This window comes from Leucopleurus acutus (assembly GCF_964270905.1).
Source record: "Leucopleurus acutus genome assembly, chromosome: 13".
Classification (NCBI taxonomy): domain Eukaryota; kingdom Metazoa; phylum Chordata; class Mammalia; order Artiodactyla; family Delphinidae; genus Leucopleurus; species Leucopleurus acutus.
The window spans coordinates 59469456-59495409 of NC_139155.1; the positions used below are offsets into that span (position 1 = coordinate 59469456).

General features: G+C 41.1%; 1 protein-coding gene across 3 annotated transcripts in view; it reads left to right on the top strand.

Annotated features, from left to right (window-relative positions):
• PTPRM (protein tyrosine phosphatase receptor type M) overlaps nucleotides 1-25954 on the top strand; it is a 752167-nt gene that overhangs the window by 329598 nt on the left and 396615 nt on the right. For all 3 annotated transcript variants that reach the window (XM_082853409.1, XM_082853410.1, XM_082853411.1), the window contains exon 7: nucleotides 7268-7561. In XM_082853409.1, coding sequence (XP_082709535.1) covers nucleotides 7268-7561 — 294 coding nt within the window. The remainder of the gene's footprint in view (nucleotides 1-7267; nucleotides 7562-25954) is intronic.

Below are 25954 nucleotides of genomic sequence, written 5' to 3' on the forward strand. Positions count from 1 at the left end.
TGAAAGCTCAGACTTACCCTCGTCTGTTTCTGAACAGTAGTTTGGTGACAGGCTGTATGGATGGATTACATTTTAAGTACAAATTTTGCACCTGAGCAATAGTTTTGAAAAATGTATCTTATTTATGTTGGCTCAGTTGCACACAAAGCAATGAATGTGCTCCGGGAAAGTCCTTCTGCCAACTCTGTGTACAGAGATTGCAACCCTATAAATTTTTTTTTAAGGAATAAAATTTTTTTACTGATAGAAAATCACTTAAAATGCAAATATTCCCCAGCCACGGTGTTTATGATAGCAGGGTGGTTAATAAAATGAAGCAGTGTCAGTATAAAAATGTGCCATCATATCATACAAGCCACATTGATAGTAGTGGGTTAACATTCATAATGTTGCTGTTAGGTTCTATTGCTATATTTTGCATGACTGAAAAATTGAGTCATTATATTCAGGAAGGTGGGAGACGAGTAAAAAAAAGGTGGGGGATAAATTTCCTTTGGCTGGTCTGATGTTTTTTGTGTGTGCATGGACTTAGGAGTTTATAGTATTAAGCTGGTAAGGCAATTTTTGGTCCCAGACAGAATTTGGACTTTTAGATATACCGTGAGGCATTTTTATAACTTGTAGCAAGCCATTGCTCCTTCCTCCTGCGGGAAGACAATGATGCCTGCTTGTCACATGTTCTCCCCTGCATTTATTAAATGGGGAACATAAAATTGGTCTCTTTTGAATGGACTGTTCCTTTTGTCAGCAAATTTCTCTATGTCGGCAGTTTTACAGACTGCAGGGTTCAAACCCCAGAGCTAGCTGTGTGGGCGTGGTCCTATGGCTTACCCTCTCCGTGCTTCTGTTTCCTCATGTTTAAAATAGACATAATAGGGCTTCCCTGGTGGCGCAGTGATTGAGAGTCTGCCTGCCAATGCAGGGGACACGGGTTCGTGCCCCAGTGCAGGAAGATCCCACGTGCCGCGGAGCGGCTGGGCCCGTGAGCCGTGGCTACTGAGCCTGCGCGTCCGGAGCCTGTGCTCCGCAACGGGAGAGGCCACAACAGTGAGAGGCCCGCATACGGCCAAAAATAAATAAATAAATAAAATAATAAATAAATTAAATAAAATAAAATAGACATAATAATGTGACCGACCCTAAAGGGCCATCAGGAGGACCAGATGCAAAAGGTATGTGAATGGCACTTAGAACAGGAGACCCAGTAGGCAACCGGCACCTGTTCAGGCCGTGATGGGGCATTGAGTGGCTCTTGTTCTCCGTTCTAGTCCATCAGTGGTCCTCATCTGAGAATGCATGGCTGAACCACCTTTCCAAATAAAACAAAATACAAATACCTGCTCACCTATTCTCTACCACCATTACCACACCCATGTTGAATCAGAATCTCTGGGACCAGAACCTCTGCCATAAAATCTATAGGTGATCCGGGCAGACGCTACTGCTGTGACATCAGCTCTGCCAACGTTAGTCACGCCTGGCTTGGGGGGAGCTTGCCCCCAGCACTGTTTATCTGCAGCAGTGGCTAATGTTCTGTGGAAGGAAGCCAGGAAGCACACCCTGCAGTATCTGCTCACATGGTCTAATTTGCCACACCAGAGCCCTGTGATTTTGGGTTTGTAGTGAAACTGTAGCCCGTCTGGCTAGTTTCCGAGTTTAGGTTTTACCTGTAAGAAAACTAAAACTCTGCATAGCTGTGCACACCCTCCCCTGCAGAAGGCTCTCAGGGAAGCGAGGGGTTTCCTTGTGGAAAATGGACACCATTTGCCAACAGATCCAGCAGAACGGCCGCTGCGCTGTTGCCACGGCTGGGTTCTTTATTGTCATCACTGTCACTTAATTTTCATCTTGGTCCCGTTCTTTGTGACTGTGTTCTGTTTTCTGATTTCTGGTGCTACAGTGCTTCACTGTGCCCGTGCCCCATGAGGCGTGGTGCTTTGTAATCAGTACGATAGAAATCTAGTCACCTCTTTAAAAATTGCCTCTGTGGGAAAGTTAATTTGTTGGGAGTTCTAAGCAAGTCAGAAATTTCTAGTCTGCCACAACACACATAAGCACGAGGCTGAGTGGGTCCTTACTCACATTTCTGCCGCACGTTTTCCTGCCTTACGACAACGTGGAGGGATCTTGGGTCATGGTGATAAAATGTCCGGGCACCCTTTGCATCTCTGCACCCTGCCACAGCTGGTGACAATTGGCTTGCAGATATGGCTCAAATCTGGAGTTTGACTTTTCCTCCATTTATAATTTTTATAGCCATATTTTGCATGTATTTGATTTTTCAAAATGAGATAACATGCTGGATTCTACTAATTAAATAAAGCACTGCATTGACACAATTACTTTAAAATATATAATGGCATGTTTAGGCCACCTGTATGATTGAATACTTTTTATATGCATGTGTTTAGAGTGCTAATTTTTTCAAAATGGGAAAAACTTAAGTCCAAAGAGTTTATAACTTCCTTAAGGTCATTCCCTGATTTGATGCTGGCCCACAAATGAAGCCCAGGTCATTTTAAACTATCCTTCTTGTCTCTTTTATGTCTACCACTGCTTTTGGTAATCAAAGACATAAAAATATTTCATGTAATCTCCACAATTCATGTATATATACATATATGCCAATATCATATTTAATTATAGGAGACATATATTAGGAATTCATATATGTATATCAATTAGATATATGTATATGATATGTATCTATAGGTATATAAATTGTTTCTTTGCTGGCTTGATTTAGAATTATTTTTATCATGCCCTTTCACTTGGATTAGATATTTTAAATTGCTTTTTATCACTTAGTATAGATTGAGTTCCTTCCTTCTTTCCCTTTGAGAAAATTTATTCAAAATTTAAATATTGAGATTGGTTCAAGATGGCCGAGTAGAAGGACATGCTCTCACTACCTCTTCCAAGAGCACCTGAATCACAACTAACTGCTGAACAATCATCGACAGGAAGACACTGGAACTCAGCAAAAAAGGTACCCCACATCCAAAGACAAAGGAGAAGCCACAATGAGAGGGTAGGAGGGGTGCAATCACAATAAAATCAATTCCCATAACTGCTGGGTAGGTAACTCACAGACTGGAGAACACTTAAACCACAGAAGTCTACCCACTGGAGTGAAGGTTCTGAGCCCCACGTCAGGCTTCCCAACCTGGGGGTCTGGCAACGGGAGGAGGAATTCCTAGAGAATCAGACTTTGAAGGCTAGCAGGATTTGACTGCAGGACTCTGACAGGACTGGGGGAAACAGAGACTCCACTCTTGGAGGGCACACACAAAGTAGTGTGTGCATCGGGACCCAGGGGAGACGGAACCAGACCTACCTGCTAGTGTTGGAGGGTTTCCTGCAGAGGTGGGGGGTGGCTGTGGCTCACCATGGGGGCAAGGACACTGGCAGCAGAAGTTCTGGGAAGTAATCCTTGGTGTGAGAACCTCCCAGAGTCTGCCATTGGTCCCACCAGAGAGCCAGGTGGGCTCCAGTGTTGGGTCGCCTCAGGCCAGACAACCAACAGGGAGGGAACCCAGCCCCACCCATCAGCAGACAAGCGGATTAAAGTTTTACTGAGCTCTGCCCACCAGAGCAACAGCCAGCTCTACCCACCACCAGTCCCTCCCATCAGGAAACCTGCACAAGCCTCTTAGATAGCCTCATCCACCAGAGGGCAGACAGCAGAAGCAAGAACTACATTCCTGAAGCCTGTGGAACAAAAACCACATTCACAGAAAGATAGACAAGATGAAAAGGCAGAGGGCTATGTACCAGATGAAGGAACAAGATAAAACCCCAGAAAAGAAACTAAATGAAGTGGAGATAGGCAACCTTCCAGAAAAAGAATTCACAATAATGATAATGAAGATGCGCCAGGAGCTTGGAAAAAGAATGGAGGCAAAGATCAAGAAGATGCAAGAAATGTTTAACAAAGACCTAGAAGAATTAAAGAAAAAACAAACAGAGGTGAACAATACAGTAACTGAAATGAAGAATACACTAGAGGGCTTCCCGGGTGGCGCAGTGGTTGAGAGTCCGCCTGCCGATGCAGGGGACACAGGTTCGTGCCCCGGTCCAGGAAGATCCCACATGCTGCGGAGCGGCTGGGCCGCTGAGCCTGTGCGTCTGGAGCCTGTGCTCCACAACGGGAGAGGCCACAACAGTGGGAGGCCCGCGTACTGCAAAAAAAAAAAAAAAAAAGAATACACTAGAAGGAATCAATAGTAGAATAACTGAGGCAGAAGAACAGGTAAGGAACCTGGAAGACAAAATGGTGGAATTCACTGCTGCAGAACAGGGTAAAGAAAAAAGAATGAAATGAAATGAAGACAGCCTAAGAGACCTCTGGGACAACATTAAACACAACAACATTCACGTTATAGGGGTCCCAGAAGGAGAAGAGAGAGAGAAAGGACCAGAGAAAATATCTGAAGAGATTATAGTTGAAAACTTCCCTAACACGGGAAAGGAAATAGCCACCCAAGTCCAGGAAGCGCAGAGAGTCCCAGGCAGGAGAAACCCAAGGAGAAACATGCTGAGACACATAGTAATCGAATTGGCAAAAATTAAAGACGAAAAGTTATTGAAAGCAGCAAGGGAAAAATGACAAATAACATACAAGGGAACTCCCATAAGGTTAACGCCGATTTCTCAGCAGAAACTCTACAAGCCAGAAGGGAGTGGCATGATATACTTAAAGTGATGAAAGGGAAGAAACTACAACCAGAATTACTCTCCCAGCAAGGATCTCATTCAGATTCGATGGAGAAATCAGAAGCTTTACAGACAAGCAAAAGCTAAGAGAATTCAGCATCACCAAACCAGCTGTACAACAAATGCTAAAGGAACTTCTCTAAGTGGGAAACACAAGAGAAGAAAAGGACCTACAAAAACAAACCCAAAACAATTAAGAAAATGGTAATAGGAACATACATATAGATAATTACCTTAAACGTGAATTGATTAAACGCTCCAACCAAATGACACAGGCTCGCTGAATGGATACAAAAACAAGACCCATATATATGCTGTCTACAAGAGACCCACTTCAGACCTAGGGACACATACAGACGGACAGTGAGGGAATGGAAAAAGATATTCCATGCAAATGGAAATCAAAAGAAAGCTGGAGTAACAATATTTATATCAGATAAAATAGACTTTAAAATAAAGAATGTTACAAGAGACAAGGAAGGACACTATATAATGATCAAGGGATCAATCCAAGAAGGAGATATAACAATTATAAATATATATGCACCCAACATAGGAGCACCTCAATACATAAGGCAACTGCTAACAGCTATGGAAGAGGAAATTGACAGTAATGCAATATTAGTGGGGGACTTTAACACCTCACTTAATCCAATGGACAGATCATCCAAACAGAAAATGAATAAGGAAACACAAGCTTTAAATGATGCAATACACGAGATAGATTTAATTGATATTTAATTAAATATTCCATTCGAAAACAGCAGATTACACTTTCTTCTCAAGTGCGCATGGAACGTTCCTCCAGGATAGTACGTTCCTCCAGGATAGATCACATCATGGGTCGCAGATCAAGCCTTCGTAAATTTAAGAAAATTGAAATCATATCAAGCATCTTTTCTGACCACAACGCTATGAGATTAGAAACTAATTACAGGGAAAACAACGTAAAAAAACACAAACACATGGAGGATAAACAATATGTTACTAAATAACCAAGTTATTATAAGTAACAAGTTACAGTAATCCAGACAGTATGGTACTGGCACAAAAACAGAAATATAGATCAATGGAACAGGATAGAAAGCCCAGAGATAAACCCATGCACTTATGGTCACCTTATCTTTGATAAAGGAGGCAAGAGTATACAATGGAGAAAAGACAGCCTCCTCAATAAGTGGTGCTGGGAAAACTGGACAGCTCCATGTAAAAGAATGAAATTAGAACACTCCCTAACACCATACACAAAAATAAACTCAAATGGATTATGAGTTGAATCAAAACTAAAACAAAGAGCTAGCACAAAGTTGTAGTTTATAAATAATAGGAACAATATTTTAGTAAATTTGCACTAAATTTATGGTCTCCCAAATAAAATTCATCTTTTAAGTGTCTCATTTAGCCTCAGTCTCATGAGATTTCCCCAGCTATTTTAAAAGTCAGTATGACTTACCACACGTTAAATACGTTAAAGAACAAAGATGCCCCAACACAACAAAAGGAACTTGCGTTGCTGGTTTCTTGATGGTCTAGGGATCTACCTGGTATCATCTTAGGGGCCAACATTTTCTCCGATGGAGATGCATTAAATAGAAATACATTATTTCATACAGTTATCTCCTTCCCTAATGTCATGTGCGGTGCCACTCACAGTGACACTGGCACGTGGAATGCCTTTATTTGGTGCCTGGAGAGCCATTCAGCTGGCATCTGATACACTGTGGAAAACAAGATTGCCTCTCTCTCCTGTCTCAGACAAAGATCCAGAAGAAGTCAGTCTCAGGTTTTCAGCAATGAGAGAGACCTTCCTGGGTTGTAAAGAGCGTTTGCCATTGATTGCTTAGAGTTTTATCAAGCTGGGCATGACTTGTGCTTTGCTTTAGAGCTTTTCTTTCTATTCACTGCTTTAATAAGACTCATTACTGCAAGATCCATGAACAGTGGCAGTGCTGGACTTTATCACCCCAAGTGCTCACTGCTCCTGGAGCAGAACGAGTCCATTGGGATAGCTTTTGGGGGTAAACGAGTCATCCTGGAAATGCATTTATGATGAGATAAACTATAATTTCGTCCGTGTTTTTCAAGCGATGATATCTTTGGAATACAAATATACGGAGACTGAATTTAATGATATAACTAATACCTTGGGTGATTTTGAAGACACTCGGTTATTTTTTGTTTGTTTTTTTTTAACTCTTGACAATGGAGAGACTTCTAGAGCTTAATTACTACCACTTGAGAGAGTTTTTACAAGTCACTTTTAGTGCAAAAAAATCCTTTGGTGCCTATGTAGCTGTTCGAGAAAAATGAATTGCGTCCTAAAACAAACTGGGGATGTACCTACCTGAGCAGGCTTCCGTTTTAAAGATGGCTTATTTCACAGATGTGAACGCTATGCAAACCTCCCTCAGTATGCTTTTTCGTATTAACCTGAGCAAAACCATTCTTGTCAGTTCATTGCTGAAATGTTAATGTCGTCCCTGTTTTAGTAATTGACGTGCATTTAGCTCTTCTCAAGTGTCTGAAGGATGGCCTTCTGTTTGCCTTTCAGAGCCCCCTGTCCCCATTGCGCCCCCTCAGCTGGCCTCCGTGGGGGCCACCTACCTGTGGATCCAACTCAACGCCAACTCCATCAATGGCGATGGGCCCATCGTGGCCCGGGAGGTGGAATACTGCACCGCCAGCGGGAGCTGGAGCGACCGGCAGCCAGTGGACTCCACGAGCTACAAGATCGGGCATCTCGACCCGGACACAGAGTATGAGATCAGCGTGCTTCTCACCCGGCCAGGGGAGGGTGGCACCGGTTCTCCTGGGCCCGCTCTCAGAACCAGAACCAAGTGTGCTGGTGAGTCCGGGGATGCTGGGACCGCTTGTCAGTGTCTTCTGGGTTTTGACCTGCAACCTCCGTGCAGGTGGCTCACACTTCCCTCAGCTCTGCTGGGACCCTGTCTGGGTACAAAAGGTCCCTTCACCTGTGGACAGCAACCCAATAGCCTGTGGACTTCAAACCTCAAGGCTTGGTATCTCTCAGGAGGCCTCCGCCCCCTTTTCCTCTGTTCTTAATTTACACCTTCCTAGGAGTATCACCTAATTCATACGGGAATCATCCCAAAGTTGACAGAAACTGTTTGCTTTAATGATGTCTGCTCATAGGTCAACGCCTCTCATCTGGGTCCCTTTGTTTTTATGTTCCCTGTTGATGTGTTGTAGCCTCGAGGGCCTTTGGAAGGCTAGATTCCATCTTAGCGGTAGCTTTAAAGCTGTGTTTTTATGGACGGATATTGAATGGAGGGGCTGCTTGCCAATGACATGGGGCCCATTTGTAAAATAAGCCAGGGTGATTTGTGGACTGCACGCCGGCTTTAAATTCTTAGATGATAAAGTTCTAATTGACTGTGCAGAGCCCGCTCTGTGGGTTGATGGAGAGAGAAATGCAGAGTCTTATAAAAATCAGACCCTAAAGAAAGAGCCCGTTGGAGGTTTGAGTGCTGTTTCTGTCTGGCTGCTCTTGGGTCGGAAGTAGAGAGAAGTGACAGGTTGGGATACCGCAGTGTTCTTTCATCATTTAAATGCAGATTCTTGTACTGAATTGAGGGCTGAGGTGAGGAGACTCAAGAAATTTTTATGGAGATAATTGATTCTTCGGGTGGCATTATTTAAGAGGACACTTATCAGTAGGTTTCGTTTCCTCTTAAGATTTAAAAGTACTCAGAACGCAGTCTAACCCTGTCTGGTAGGAGAAATGATTAAACCTTAACAATGGTAACTGCTTCATTCTTTCTTCATAATTTGGAGTGTATAGTTTCGAAAAGCCCAAAGCTCATGGAAGAAAATTATTTTTGTAAAACTATTTTTGTTAGAAGAGGGAACAGGACCCTTTCTCTTCTTGGGGTATGTGCTGTCGGGCCTGCCTTGTCCACCCAGGTCTGTTTCCCATGTCCCACGCCCCCATGGTCACATCACGCTCAGCGCAGAGCCTCTGGTCTAAGAACTGTGGTGATTCCCACAGCCGCCATGGGTGGTCCAAGGAGAAGGGAGTTTGACAACACTTTCTCTTCCTCACTTCTCTATACCATGTCATCTCCTCTCTCTCTTTCACTGAATAACATTTCCCTGCCTTTTTTGAAATAATTTATCATCTGTCGTAATGCAAACAATAGCTGTGTAACCCTGTATCTATCACTTTACAATATAAGAATTGTCTTCAAATCTGTTATTTATTTTATAACTGCCTCTTGAAGTCTCTGGGGCCAATACTGTGACCCCCTTACTAGGGGCAGGGAAATAGAAGCCCGTGCGGTCCTCGCCGCATCTGTGAGCAATTAGTTCGCGTTCTTTCACGTCAGCGTTATTTTGAGGAACCCTGTTTGGGGGCATGGTGCTAGATCGTCTTCCTTCCTCTCCAAAAGAAGGTTAGAATCCCATTGTCTAGGCTGGAGAAGGGACCCGATCTGTCATTCTAGTCACCGACACCCCACCTACCTATTGTTTTCAGTTCTGTTCTTTTGTCTTTTCTCCTGGTTTTGTGCCTGTACATTTCAGGTATCAACATGATTATTGTCTACATTTCCCCTAAATATAAGGCATGCATATCTGTTTTCAGGAAGCCTTTTTGTTATGGCTGCATGATGTGTGAATGTAGAAACTTTCATAGTAGAATGGCAGTCCTTTTTTAAAACAGTAAAACCAATCCTGAATGGATATCTGCATGCCAGCCCTGTGCCTTAGAGGTTTAATCTCACTTAAGCAAGGAAGCCTGATGAGAAAGCAGGCTTTTTCCTCTTACCATTTGTAACCTGCCATGGACACTGTCGCATACCTGTCCTGCACGGGGATTGAGCATTTTTGAAAAAGCTGTGGTCGAACAAGTCAATCTTAGGAAATAGAAATATGTTAGGTGAGAGGGTCAAAGCTAGAAATGAGAGGGGGAGATGCTGGGTGGGTGAGGAAAGGGAAGTTGAATGAGCCTTTTACTGTCGGAAGAAATACAGTTTCACCCTTTGTTGAACTGAGACTTTTGAGAAAATCTGCGGGAGAGCTTGTTGACTGCTCAGGTGAGCCGTGTGAAATCGTGGTATGCAGGACGGAATGAAAAGGGGGAAGGTGGATGCTACACACTCTAGACTGAAAAATGTGCTAACAGTCCCGGCCTCTTCCTCAGACGGTTCGCGAGTGTTTAGGGTTCAGCAAGAGCGAGTCACGGATCTCAAAACCTGAGAGAGACACTGAGCATTCTGCAAAGCAGGTGGAAGATGGAAAATGGCCTTGGCCAGGCATGAACAGTGGATGAATCCAATAGGGTGACAGGTAGTAGGAATAATTGGGCATCCATCCCGTGTGGTTTAAAAGGCCAAGAGTGTGTGTCTGGAATTAGAGTAATAAAATTTAGCAGCAGCACATATAAAAAAAGAGATTGAGGATTAGGTTTAAATACATGTGCATCTACAGTACGGTCCATATTCTGTTAATCACTCTGTAATGCTGTTGCCTCACCACCCCCTCCAAAAAACAAAACCAAAAAACGAACAAACAAAAAACCCTAATGTAAGTGTAGGTTGCATTAAGAAAGCAAAGCCTATGTTGTAGGTGGTGATAGTCTTTTTCTGCCAGTGCTGGGAAGCCTCCCTAATATTGTCACACTTACTTCTGGTCCCCACATTTTAAGAGAGAAAGCACAGAATAGACTGTGCTTAAGGGAAAGCACCCAGGATAGGAAATGTTCTGGAACTTTGCTCAACCACCGAGGAATGATGGAAGAATTGAGAAAGAGAGTGGGGACGAGCAGGGTGTCTGTGCAGATTTGACAAGAGCTAAGTTATGCATAATGAGTTTCCAGACTGGTAGGTTCAGGCAGAACCTGGCATTGCAGAAGGAGATTCTGTACTCGCGAGAGGATTGAGCTGGCTGAACCTGAAGGCCTCTTCAACATGAAGAGTCTTATGTTCTCTTTCTAATGAAATGATCCAGTGTATATTTCTACCCTGAACATCTCGGAGTTCACTTTTATTTTATCCCTTTCCAAATTCTCCCTGATCATGCATATCGAGTGCTCTGCTGGGCAGTGGAGGTCTGTGATGACGTTTGCAAAAATCTGAGCAAACGGGGGGAAAACCACTGAGTTTCTCATACAGCTAAACAGGTTAAATTTGAAAGACTGACTGTTATTCTGAGCTTCCAGCCCGGTTTTATGCTAAAATATCACTTTCATGAGATGCCAGTGCCTGAGGATACTACAGCTGGAGTCAGCAGTTGAGAATTTGGGCTCTGGTACCAGGCTGCCTGCGTTTGAGTCCTGGCTCTGCACGGAGCTAGACATGTGACCTTGGGAAGACTTCGTACCTTTTCTGAGTTTCTCTTGTCTTATCTATGAAACAGGGGTGATAATAATAGTGTTGTATCTCCTAGCGTGGCTGTGAAGCCTGAAGGAGCTAACGTGCATGTAAGATGCCTAGGACAGAACCTTACACGTCACAAGTAGTCAATACAAGTTAACTGCCCGTGGCGAAAAAAAAATTATCTTTTAACATTTTCATTCAAAAGAATTAGATGTTGGCAACCTGATTTTGTTGCCTGAGATTACTTATCTGGTAAATCGAAAATCGGAGGGATACAGTTTTATATTTGGACTCAGAGAATCCCCTACAGTTGGGCATTGCATCCATGCCAGACGCCATTCTCTGATTCTTTTTCTATCAAATCTATTTCTTTTGGACAAGCTCTGTTTTCATTTCGGTGCTGCACCCATGGGACCTGTCCTGTCACGCTGTGGTGACACCCACGAAACCGTATTTCGTTTCATGCATTGAAATGGAAAGATCACTGTTTATGACCCTTCTCTGTGCCCTGGAATTGATTTTCATGTGTGGCTTGTATATGCGATCTCATCACCTGGTCATATTTCTTTCAAGAATCGTACGGGAGCACACTGCCAGACCTCTTGCTTCTTATGCTTCTGAAAATTATTTTCAGATATATGCACAGGCTCTTGCACGTGTGACCCTGATCAAATCACTTGGCTTCTCTGATTCTCCAGATAGGAGCCCTCGACACCTGCCCTGGTAATATCAAAGGTGTTTTTGAAGATCGGGTTAGACATTATCTGTAAAGGTATTTTAAACATGAGAAAAGGCCCTGCCGACATGGGATATTATAAATGGTTATAGTCAGGAGCTACTTTGAAGATTTATACACATATCTACTTATTTTTCAACTTTGCATTTCAGCTATAGTTGGGAAACCTCAGAGAGCTGAAATTATTTCAGTATCCAGTGAAGCAAAATGCAATTTAGTTTGTGTTTTCTATTATATCTTATATCCTTATAACTATGTGCAGCCTGTATATCACAAGTCATTAACTGGTAGCTACTTGAAAAAGAGAAGTGGGTGATACTGTTAGCTTGATTTTCACAGTGGACTTTTTAAGTGCTTATTTGGGGATATCGCTTTTTATGTATCCTGGGTATTGTTTAACTGTGGCTAAGTGGCTTGCTAATAACTGGCACCAGGAGTTAAAACAGGATGATGGTAAACTAATGACTTAACAATTAGGATTGGTGAGAGTGAGAAGAAGCTGAACTGAAATGTGTTCTTTAGAATTAATATAACTAAAAACATTTGAAAAAAGAACGATTGCACTGTTTAAAAATTCTATGCATAAGAAATTTATTAAGCACCCATATTTGTAAGGCACTGTTCCAGACCCTAAGGGCAGAGCAACAAGATGAGATCTGGCCTTCAGAGCTGATATATTTGGGGGTATTGGAGGGAGGAATTGTACAGGCAATAAATAAATAAATATATGTACGTGCTTGTATATATAAATATATGTATATTACATGCACACACATATATAATACAATAAATGCTGTGAAGAGAAATAGAGAAAGAGATAGAGAATGGAAAGGTAGGATTCTTTTTTTATTAGATTATTTTTTATTTCTCATCGTGCTAAAATAACCTAACATAAAATTTACCTTCTTAACCATTTCTAAATGTACAGTTCAGTAGCGTTCCGTACGCTCAATCAACCTCTAAGACTTTTTCATTTTGCAAAACTGAAACTCCATACCCCTTCCCCCCACTTCCCCCCTGGCAACCCCCGATCTACTTTCTGTCTCTATGAGCTTGATGGCTCGAGGTCCCTCATGTAAGTGGAATCATTCAGAATTTGTCCTTTTGTGCCTGACTTTCTCACTTAGCACAACGTCTTCAAGGTTGATCCATATTGTAGCATGTGTGATTGCCCCTTTGTAATTACTCTGATAATGTTGTATGGTGTATACTTAGTTTATGGGATTCTTTGTAAACCCCTTTGAGACTTTAAGCAATTGCGTTGGTTTTCAATGAATAATTCTCGAAGTTTAAAAACGTTTTATCTTTCTGACTTGTGGAAATCTTACCTCCTAGAGCAGGTGGTAATGCTGTGTTTCCAGAGAGTTCAAGTATATGCATATAAGTGCTGCCTCAGGATGGTACAGCCATCCCATCAACAGACAGCCTTCTGTTTGTCAAGAATAACTAGTGAGATAAGAAATTGGAGGGTTTTTTTTAAATAATGAACTATTCTTTTAAACTAGTAAGGGGGGTACATTTTATGTTTGTAGAGAGGTATATATTTGTTCTATATATGCCTAGTTAGAACCTTTTCTGTGACTGTAATAAGAACTTCGATTATGTGTTACATTAAAATGCATTTTTGTTCTACTTGGGATTTGATAAACACAGTTATAGCTACCTTGTCTCTCCTACTTGCAGTGACATGAGAGATGGGCCATACTTTTCATCTACTTCAAGTCACTTCACCTTCCATTGCTCTGTGGCCTGTGAGAGAGTGAATTTATGCTCAGCCTATGGCGGTGTACATTTCTGTGCATCGCCTGTTCTTTGCGATGGTGGTCGTACTGCTGCCCTAGAACAGATGTATTTGTGTAGCTCTCTCCTGCCTTTGCCACATGCTTGGAGGGCCGTGGGGAATGTTCCATTAACTACAAGTTAATGTTCCGTGATGTCTCTTACCGTATACCCTGAGACCATCTTTAACGTGCTTTATGTAGCAACACACGCTGTCCTACCAGGCCTAGTCTAAATCTCACTAGATTTAGGTTAATATTGGTTTTGGAGTATTAATTCACCATGTTTGCTAAATGTGACACAGGAGTGACTTGTTTTATTTTTAATTTTTATTGGAGTACAGTTGATTTACAGTGTTGTGTTAGTTTCAGGTGTACAGCAAAGTGAATCAATTATACATATACGTATCCACTCTTTTTTAGATTCTTTTCCCATATAGGCCATACACAGTATTTACTGAGTAGAGTTCCCTGTGCTATATAGTAGGTTCTCATCCGTTATCTATTCTATATATAGTAATGTGTATATGTCTATCCCAATCGTTTTAAATACTCTTGAATGGGATTCGCATATGGGAAATGGAAAGTGATGGGTTTCTTGGCAACAGGGCCTTCCATGAAGCCCAAATTGCGTGATACCTGCATTCCACTGAAGGCCGACCTCTCTGTGTCTATTTATTTATTATTCTTCATTCCTCTTGTGGGGACAAAACAGACAGTCTGGTTGGGATGGGTCTGATCTGAATTTAAACCCTGTCAAGACTTGATTTGTGTTCTTCCTAAATCAAGGGTAGCCAGATTTTTCTTTTCTGTACAGAACTGTTGCTGGCATTGCAGTACGTCTCTGGACCCTCACAGATCATCCATGGGCACGGGGGGGCAGGTAGGAGCCCATCTAAGACCTGACAAAGGCTGAGATTCAGAATGAATACAGGCCAAGACCTCATTGGATGGAACATAATTTATTTTTCATTTAAGTTTATTTACCAGGGAAAAAAAAATTAAAGTGTGGTAATTCTAACTCTAAAAGAGCTCTGCCAAAGGGCAACAGGTTTTTTTAATGCACTTCCAACACATTAAACCATTTAATGGTTTAATGTGCCTTCCCTGGTGGCACAATGGTTAGGAATCCGCCTGCCAGTAGAGGGGACACAGGTTCGAGCCCTGGTCCGGGAAGATCCCACATGCCGCAGAGCAACTAAGCCCGTGCTCCATAACTACTGAGCCTACGCTCTAGAGCCAGAGAGCCACAACTGCTGAGCCTGAGTGCCACACGTTAAACCATTTCCAACACATTAAACCATTAAAACCTTTCTTTTTTTTCTTTAATTTTATTTATTTTTTTATACAGCAGGTTCTTATTAGTTATCTATTTTATACATATTAGTGTATATATGTCAATCCCAATCTCCTAGTTCATCCTCCCCTCCACCCTGCTTTCCCCCCTTGGTGTCCATACATTTGTAAGAACCTTTCTTAATTATAAACATTAAAAGGGTATTAAAAAGTATCTGCCCTATTAGTCTGCAGATGTAAATACATAGCATTGGGTAGTGCATCGCAACTGGGCAGAGGACAGGTGCAGAGCAGCAATGTGGCACCTTTTTTATTATCATATATTCAGTCCCTGCCTTACAGCTTTCGTGCCCCAGAGGCTGTAATACCCAAACCTGAAACCCTGCCTTTAAACACTGAGTCAGCACTTTCCTGGTGTCTGAGCCCTAAGGCCATGGGGGGGGGAGGAGGGGGATAGGGTTAGAACTATTGGGGCAACTCTGTATGAGAGGTTTGGAAAGGCCTCTAGGAAGACCAGACAGATGGAGGTGGTTGCTTTCAGAGTCCTCGTTATCCTGCCTCTGTGACTCTTAAGTGCCCTGATAGTTCTAGAAGGTGCCAAGCAGGCCCCTTGACGGTGAAGAGTGAGCATTGCTAACAGACTTCTAGGTGTGAGGTTGAAGCCTTTGTAGGCAGCTCCCTGTGTAGCTTTGAATGCACTGAGGAGGGAAAGAAATTTAAGAGAGAGATCCAGGGATTATCAGTCAGTGGCTGTGGCTTCCCCCGGCCGTACCTCTGATGGGCCATTTGACACTGAAGAAAATCGCAGAACCCGCTGGGCTGCGTTTTGTATGTCTTATCAATGAAGCGCTTGACCAAATTCCTGGTTCTAGTGCTCGGATCCCATCAGTCTCTGTCAGAGGGGCTTTGCTGTCATAGAGAAACATGCTTGTGGTCAGGATTAGTCCCCTGTTAAGTACCGACTTCAGCATGCTGAGTGAGCCTAAGGCCACCAGAAGGCTTAAGGATGCTTCTGCTTCCCACAGCAGTATCTTCTAGAAAGAGGAAGACACCCACTAAATCTTAACCTGGGCAGTTTTTAAAGAGACCCTGGGTCATCTAAATCTTTCCCCAAATCTCTTACATATTAAAAAAAAAATTTAGCACTGAGAATGAAATTTTTAATTTTTATTAGAGCAAATGCTTTAGTTCCTTCTCAAACTTATGGTTCAGTAGACTTCTATGTTGTGGTCTCTGTAAGCATTTCTCATAGACTGGGTCCTCTGCATAATCAGTATGCACTGCTTACTTAGGTCTTTTGTTAAGACTCAGGGCATGACTGAACATTCTAAATTGCCTTTGTGAATATTTCGGACATATTCAGAGAAGACAATGTCCATTGGTTAACTTCTTTCACTTTAAAGTCTGCCTGACTTGGGTTGGGTGCTGGCGCTGACACTAACAGCTAAAAAATATCTCAACAAATTACTAAACCTAGGAACCTAAGTTTCTAATAATTCTAGTCTGTTTTCTACCAATACCAGCACCTTCTTCATAGAGCTGTTGGGAGAATTAAATGTGCTAAATGCATGAGAAATGGTTAGCAGAGAACTTGGGTCGCTCTGAAGTCTGAGTATCGGGTTGGCCAAAAAGTTTGTTCGGATCTTTACATACTATGTTGAGGAAAACCCAATAGGTCTGCTAGCAAATTCTGATAAAACGAATACACTTATTGTGACTGAGGATACACACTATTATGGCAAAATCTTCCAATAGGACATTTAAGCTGGTCAGATGGGTTTTGGTTGACCCACTCACCAAATTGCTTTAAGTAAAACAAAAAATAGATGTACGTCCTCAAGCTAATGTCAAAAGCTGTTGCAATATTCACTGGAACCTGGGAAAACGGTGCATTTTTGACTCTTCCCATGTTGTTGGGAAAAAGCACAGTGACCCAAAGTCCCTGAAGGGTGGCAAAGAAATAGGATAACTGTGAAGGCTTTATTCACGTTTGAGGCATCAGTCTGCAGTGGTGGTTGCCATTATTAGTGACCCAGTGAGTGTTTTTGACATGTTAGCCCTTGGAAGAGCACTGCCCCAGGCCCTAACACCTCTGAGTTTGCAGTTAACACCCAAAGACTGACAAGCACAGTGTGATTAGAGCAGTAAGGCAGCCTCTCACTGTGATGGAGGCATCCTGGCAGATGTCTTCCCCTTTGCCCATTTACCTGCAGACATCAGGAAGGTATATAAGACCCTCAGGGAATGAGATTGGAGGTGAGGGTCCTGATGCTGTGGATATAAGGGACTGAAGTGTGCACAGGTAAATTCTTCCACTGTGGACTGCTTCTGAGACAGGCTCTACCTGGCTTCTGAGCCCCTGACCCAAGAGCAGAAAGAATTAGTATGACCTTTGTCTTCAGGACATTTCAGGAAAAGTTCACGCACCCTTAACTCGCCAGGTTCGCTCTGGGTTTGTGCCTCAAACGCAGCAAATCCAATTTCACGAATTGGGAAATAGATGGATTTTATCTTTGACCTCATAGGTCCCGTGTGCTTCTATCCATCTTGCCTAGGCAGGCTCAGATTCATCCTCCTCTTATCACACCAGCTCTCAGCTCATTTGTCCTCTTTAATGTGGATGGATAACTCATTGGAACACATTCAGTGGCATTTGGGCTCCGATTAGCACTTGCCTGCTTCATCTGTAAGGATAATGTCGCTCCCGTTGTTACAAACTAAATTAAAAAGAAGTAAAATAAATGAGAGCTAAAACTTGCAGAGTGATAACAACAGATTATGAAAGCTTGATGATATGTCACAATTTTAGTTTATGAGGGTTAACCACATTCCTGTGTTTGGGTAATACTGTTATAAATTAATTTTAAGAATACAAAGAACTGGTAATTGCATTACCTATTAGAATAAATTTTGAGTGAATAGAAAGCTTTAAAAATGAATAATGCATATAAATGAAATTAAAACTACAAATAGCAGAAATTTTATTAGGAAGTATGGTTATACCTATTATTAAAATAAGAAAAATAATAGAACAGTTTGAGATCAAGATTGCTGATCTTCCATCCATGTTATTACCTTTGTAGAATGAGTAATGTAAGTAATATAACTACTCAGGTAAAATATTTCTATTGACCAAATAGCAATATTTCTTTCTTACAGATCTAGACAAGTGACTATAGACATGGATTTATAGCTGGCATTGAAAACTCTTTCTAGCATATATTAGCAGTAGAAAAGATACAGGTATTAACATATATTTCCGTTAGGTGTTATATATTGTTACATATTTACTATTCTTTAGCTAGACTATATTGCTCTTAAGTTGGATCATGAATTCATCATACATAACATTTTATTTGTTAATGTTTGTAGCTTGTTGATCTATTTTAATTACTGAATTCATAGGTACCATATAAGAAGGCAAAAATTATGGAAATATATAGTGAAGAAGGTCATAGATTTCCTCATCTTTCTTGCAGTACCTTTCTTGGGGATAATACTTGGGTGTTTATCTTTGCACATCTCTCTCTATGCCCATTTAGACATATAAATATCAATCTATGTCCCAAGTCTCTTACTTACTAGTTCTAACAACGTGATATTATATTGTACGTAAGGTTCTGCAGTTTGATTTCACATCAGTCAGTACTCTCTGAACATCTCTTTAGTGGCTGGAGTCCAGTGCAATACTTATATATCTTTAACTCACTCTTAGTAGTAGCGACTTATTATTATGAAATATGGATACGCTAATTATTCAGCCCTTTGCCCTTTTTTTTTTTACATCTTTATTGGAGTATAATTGCTTTACGATGGTGTGTTAGTTTCTGCTTTATAACAAAGTGAATCAGTTATACATATACATATGTTCCCATATCTCTTCCCTCTTGCATCTCCCTCCCTCCCAATCCCACGCTTCTAGGTGGTCACAAAGCACCGAGCTGATCTCCCTGTGCTATGCGGCCGCTTCCCACTAGCTATCTATTTTACGTTTGGTAGTGTATATATGTCCATGCCACTCTCTCGCTTTGTCACAGCTTACCCTTCCCCCTCCTCATATCCTCAAGTCCATTCTCTAGTAGGTCTGTGTCTTTATTCCTGTTTTATCCCTAGGTTCTTCATGACATTTTTTTTTTCTTAAATTCCATATATATGTGTTAGCATACAATATTTGTCTTTCTCCTTCTGACTTACTTCACTCTGTATGACAGACTCTAGGTGCATCCACCTCATTACAAATAGCTCAATTTCATTTCTTTTTATGGCTGAGTAATATTCCATTGTATATATGTGACACATCTTCTTTATCCAGTCATCCGATGATGGACACTTAGGTTGTTTCCATCTCCTGGCTATTGTAAATAGAGCTGCAATGAACATTTTGGTACATGACTATTTTTGAATTATGGTTTTCTCAGGGTATATTCCCAGTAGTGGGACTGCTGGGTCGAATGGTAGTTCTATTTGTAGTTTTTTAAGGAACCTATACTGTTCTCCATAGTGGCTGTACCAATTCACATTCCCACCAGCAGTGCAAGTGTTCCCTTTTCTCCACACCCTCTCCAGCATTTATTGTTTCTAGATTTTTTGATGATGGCCATTCTGACTGGTGTGAGATGATATCTCATTGTAGTTTTGATTTGCATTTCTCTACTGATTCATGATGTTGAGCATTCTTTCATGTGTTTGTTGGCAGTCTGTATATCTTCTTTGGAGAAATGTCTATTTAGGTCTTCTGCCCATTTTTGGATTGGGTTGTTTGTTTTTTTGTTATTGAGCTGCATGAGCTGCTTATAAATTTGGGAGATTAATCCTTTGTCAGTTACTTCATTTGCAAATATTTTCTCCCATTCTGAGAGTTGTCTTTTGGTCTTGTTTATGGTTTCCTTTGCTGTGCAAAAGCTTTGAAGTTTCATTAGGTTCCCTTTGTTTATTTTTATTTCCATTTCTCTAGGAGGTGGGTCAAAAAGAATCTCGCTGTGATTTATGTCATAGAGTGTTCTGCCTAAGTTTTCCTCTAAGAGTTTGATAGTTTCTGGCCTTACATTCAGGTCTTTAATCCATTTTGAGCTTATTTTTGTGTATGGTATTAGGGAGTGATCTGATCTCATACTTTTACATGTACCTGTCCAGTTTTCCCAGCACCACTTATTGAAGAGGCTATCCTTTCTCCACTGTACATTCCTGCCTCCTTTATCAAAGATAAGGTGACCATATGTGCGTGGGTTTATCTCTGGGCTTTCTATCCTGTTCCATTGATCTATCTTTCTGTTTTTGTGCCAGTATCATACTGTCTTGATTACTGTAGCTTTGTCGTATAGTCTGAAGTCAGGGAGCCTGATTCCTCCAGCTCCGTTTTTTGTTCTCAAGATTGCTTTGGCTATTCGGGGTCTTTTGTGTTTCCATACAAATTGTGAAATTTTTTGTTCTAATTCTGTGAAAAATGCCAGTGGTAGTTTGATAGGAATTGCATTGAATCTGTAGATTGCTTTCGGTAATAGAGTCATTTTCACAATGTTGATTCTTCCAATCCAAGAACATGGTATATCTCTCCGTCTATTTGTATCATCTTTAATTTCTTTCATCAGTGTCTTATAGTTTTCTGCATACAGGTCTTTTGTCTCCTTAGGTAAGTTTATTCCTAGATATTTTATTCTTTTTGTTGCAGTGGTAAATGGGAGTGTTTTCTTGATTTCACTTTCAGATTTTTCAACATTAGTGTATAGGAATGCCAGAGATTTCTGTGCATTAATTTTGTATCCTGCTACTTTACCAAATTCATTGATTAGCTCTAGTAGTTTTCTGGTAGCATCTTTAGGATTCTCTATGTATAGTATCATGTCATCTGCAAACAGTGACAGCTTTACTTCTTCTTTTCCGATTTGAATTCCTTTTATTTCCTTTTCTTCTCTGATTGCTGTGGCTAAAACTTCCAAAACTACGTTGAATAAGGGTGGTGAGAGTGGGAAACCTTGTCTTGTTCCTGATCTTAGAGGAAATGCTTTCAGTTTCTCACCATTGAGAACAATGTTGCCTGTGGGTTTGTCATATATGGCCTTTATTATGTTGAGGTAAGTACCCTCTATGCCCATTTTCTGGAGGGTTTTTATCATAAATGGGTGTTGAATTTTGTTGAAAGCTTTTTCTGCATCTATTGAGATGATCATACGGTTTTTATTCTTCTCTTTGTTAATATGGTGTATCACATTGATTGATGTGCATATATTGAAGAATCCTTGCATTCCTGGGCTAAACCCCACTTAATCATGGTGTATGATCCTTTTAAAGTGCTGCTGGATTCTGTTTGCTAGTATTTTTTTGAGGATTTTTGCATCTATGTTCCTCAGAGATACTGGCCTGTAGTTTTCTTTTTTTGTGACATCTTTGTCTGGTTTTGGTATCAGGGTGATGGTGGCCTCGTAGAATGAGTTTGGCAGTTTTCCTCCCTCTGCTATATTTTGGAAGAGTTTGAGAAGAATAGGTGTTAGCTCTTCTCTAAATGTTTGATAGAATTCACCTGTGAAGCCATGTGGTCCTGGGCTTTTGTTTGTAGGAAGTTTTTAAATCACAGTTTCAATTTCAGTGCTTGTGATTGGTCTGTTTATATTTTCTGTTTTTTTCTGGTTCAGTCTTGGAAGTTTTGCTTTTCTAAGGATTTGTCCATTTCTTTCAGGTTGTCCATATTTTTAGCATAGAGTTGCTTGTAGTAATCTCTCATGATTCTTAGTATTTCTGCAATGTCAGTTGTTACTTCTCCTTTTTCATTTCTAATTCTATTGACTTGAGTCTTCTCCCTTTTTTTCTTGATGAGTCTGGCTAATGGTTTATCAATTTGGTTTATCTTCTCAAAGAACCAGCTTTTAGTTTTATTGACCTTTGCTATCATTTCCTTCATTTCTTTTTCATTTATTTCTAATCTGATCTTTATGATTTCTTTCCTTCTGCTAACTTTGGGGTTTCTTGTTCTTCCTTCTCTAATTGCTTTCAGTGTAAGTTTGGGTTGTTTATTTGAGATGTTTCTTGAGGTAGGATTGTATTGCTGTAAATTCCCTCTTAGAACTGCTTTTGCTGCATCCCATAGGTTTTGGTTGACCTTATTTTTAATCATTACGTTATCTATTTCTATCTTTAGGATGCTATTACAGTCTTTTCCTTTTCAATTTGTAGGAGTCTTTTATATAGTAGGGTTATTAACTACTTGTCTGTTATATGTTTTCTAAATATCTTCCCTCATTCTACCATTTGTCTTTTGACTTTATTCATGATACATTTTGTTGAAGAGAAATGTTTACATTTTGTATAGTTAAATCTGTCAATCATAGCCTTTAGAACTATCCATATATCTTAATATATGATTAAATTATCACTAGAATTTAAATCAATCCAAATATATTTATTCTAGGTAGATGGTGAGATATGCAGTCACTTTTACTAATCAAACTGTTATTTTTCCAGTGGCTTGTTTTCCAGTCTCGTTTTAGAAGGTACTTCCACATTTTCTTTGAATATTTTAAAGATCGTTAATTTTCATGCTTCAGTCTTCAACCAGTGAAATTCTGGTCCAAAAGACATTCAAAGAAGACCACAGGGCTGGGGAGGCTTCTGGAAAAGGTTCCTTTGCTCTTTAATGATGTACAAGGAGAAAGAGTCCTTTTTCGCCTTTGGATGTTATGTGATGTGGCATCCAGGAATGCAGCAGGCATCAAACAACCCCAGGGGAACCAGCTAAAAGGACAGCCAGTGGGAAAGCTGAGTAGACATAACTGAGTTAAAATACCCTCCACACGTCATTTTGGTTCCCCCCCCCCCATCGTCCCTCTCTTCCTCCTGTCCTTCCTTTATTCAACAACTATTTATGGAGACCTTCTTATTTGATAAACACTCTCCTAGGCATGGAGGACACAGTGGTAAAACACATGAGCACTGGCCCTCATGGACACAGTTTAATCTATAAAGTCGTCCGTTTGTTTTGCAGCACATGCACATATTTATCTGGACGAAAGCTTGCAGAGAGTCCCAGGATAGCTGTAGGGAGGAGGTTCTAAAAGGAAACATAAACATTAGGGCACAGAGGAACTTTAGAAATAAATTGTTTTAATCAGGATGCTTTGGGCTGCAAGTAACATAAAGCCTGCTCATACAAACTAACCCAAAAGGAAATGTGTCAACTTGGAGTAAGAGGAAGCCCACAGATAAGTCACACTTTGCAGTTTGTTGATTTAGTGGCTCAGTAATATTGCCAGGGACATGAGATCCTTCCAAACCTCTTCTGTGTCAGCTCCAACCCAAAGATGGTCCTCTTCATGGCCATGAGGAAAACATGCTTTGTTCATAGCTATTGGAGGAGGAGAGAACCTTTCCCAAACCTAGAATAGAACTCCTTTCTTTCAATCTGTTAGGCCAACTTAGGACCAATAATAACAACCAGTAAATTTTTTTTGAGCTGATTTACTTAGTGTCCTTATTCTCAAATGTTAAAATGTACTTTGATGATGTTGGTGGTATACATCAGAATCACCTGGAAGGCTTTTAAAAGATTACTGGATCCCACTCCAGACTTTATGATTCAGTAGGTTTGGGGTTGGGCTCAGCAAGTTACATTTCTACCAAATTCCCAAGTGATGCTGAGTTGCTGGTTGAGACTGACTTGGAGCAATAAAGATGCAGTCTTGCACTAGACACCTATTAGAATGTCCAAAATCCAGAACACTGACACCACCACCTGCTGGTGAGGATGTGGAGCAACAGGAACTCTCATTCAGTGCTGATGGGAATGCAAAATGGTGCAGCCACTCTGGAATACAGCTCCACACTTTCTTACAAAACTAGAAGTATATTACCACACAATCCAGCAGGAGTGCTCATTGATATTTACCCAAAGAAGTGATAAACTTACGTCCACCCAAAAACCCGCCCAAGGATGTTTATAGCAGCTTTATTCATAGTTCCAAAACTTGGAAGCAACCAGGATCTCCCTTGGTAGGTGATTGGACAAATAACCTGTAGTCCATCCAGGCAAGTGAATATTATTCAGCGCTAAAGAGAAATGAGCTATCAAGTCATGAAAATATATGAAGGAAATTTAAATGCATATTACCAAGTGAAGGTAGCTAATATGGAAAGGCCACGTATGTACAATTCCTACTGTGTGACATTCTAGAAAAGGCAAAACTATGGAGACAGTAAAAAGATCAGTGGTTGCCAGGAGGTAGAAGGGAGGGAGTGATGAGGCAGAACAGAGGGGATTTTTTCTTTCATTTTTTAATATTTTAATTTATTTTTATTTTTCATTTTTTTTACATCTTCATTGGAGTATAATTGCTTTACAATGGTACACTACCAAACGTAAAATAGATAGCTAGTGGGAAGCAGCCGCATAGCACAGGGAGACCAGCTCGGTGCTTTGTGACCACCTAGAGTGGTGGGATAGGGAGGGTGGGAGGGAGGGAGACGCCGAGGGGATTTTTAGGGGAGTAGAAATATTCTGTATGATACTGTAATTGTGGGTACATGCCACTGTACATTTGTTCAAACCCATAGCAAGTAGGACACGAACAGTGAACCCTAATGTAATCAGTGGACTCTGGGTGATAATGTCCTGTTCATGTAGGTTCATCAGTGGCAACAAATGTCCCATCTGGTGGGGTAAGTTGCTAATGGGGAGGCTGTGCTTGTATAGGGCAAGAGGTATATGGGAAAGCTCTGTACTTGCTGCCTAAATTTTGCTGTGAGTCTAAAACTGCTCTAAAGTAAAAGAAAGAAAAAGATATATGCTTGGGTCTATGGATGGGATGAGCCATACCTAAGCTACAAGGTGTGGAGAACTAAATAACTATTGAAAAATTGGGTAAGGTTTATTCCCGATCTTGAATAAATGTGTTCAAGGTTGTTAGTACTCTGTATGAATCAAAATTGAGATCTGCAAAGAAACTTGCTTTGTATTTTTATTTTTTTAAGATGATTGATTTTTAGCAGGATACTAGTAGAATTCACCCTTGGGATCAGTTGGAAATCTATTCTTCATACTGAGTGTGTCTCTAACCTTGACTCCACTTATAATGAGAGAAATGTATAACACCTGAGTTGTTTAGAGGATGTTGGGATGCCGTTCTCCCTAGGTTTCTCACGCTTCTGCACATTTTACCAGTGGAAGCACTGATGGTCTTTGTTCTGGGCTATCTTTTTAAGGATGCTGGTATAGCGAACAGCTGCGGGAGACAGAGGCAGCGCCTGCTCCTGAAGCAGAGGGCAGGCTGTCTTCCTGTTCAGTATAATAAATGCCTCTCTCTGGAGCAAAGGACAAACAGGTGTGCTTATAGCCAAGTAAGAGATTTGGATTCCCTGAGCTCAGGGTCCCTCAGGTGTAACACAAACCTACTGCGTGGGTAGCACAGCCTGGCCCCTCACTGTTGCCCTCATGGAACTTTGGGGGCAAGGGGTGATGAGAGAAGCTTGAAGCTCATGCCACTTGTCAGTAATGAAGTCCTTCATCTCTGACCCAAGAATCTCATGTCTTCTGCTAACATACATGAAACTGGGGCAGGCAACTCGTTAATTTGAAAGTTGGGTAAAGTCTCAGACCCTTCAAAGTTCTTGATAGTATGTACTTAGAAGAAAAAAAAGTTAGTTCTTTATAACGTCATCTGACTTCTACCTTTTGATGAGTAGGAAATTGAGACCTGGATAAGCGAAACGACTTAACACAAGCGCACAGTGAATCTATTTACGCAAGTGCACAGTGAGTCTGTTTGCACAAGGGCACAGGGAGTCCGTTTACACAAGCGCACCACCAGTCTGTTTGCACAAGTGCACAGTTGCTGCTTTCAGAGCCAGCCCTTGGGTCAATCAGCTCACTCTGCTTTGCCCCTCACCACAAAATGGGGCTCTGTGAGTACAGCCCACAGCCCGGGTTTAGAGTTGATTTAAGGACGTAATGAGACAATAAGAATTTCTCGTTTCAAGAGAGAACCAGATAGAGTTGACATAAGCTGAGTGAGGTGGTTAGTTGTAGGGAGTGCAGAGCTGTAACCTGACAGGGTGATTCAGCACTAAGAGATGCTTGGAGGAGTAAAAGATCATTATCAGCCAGGCTC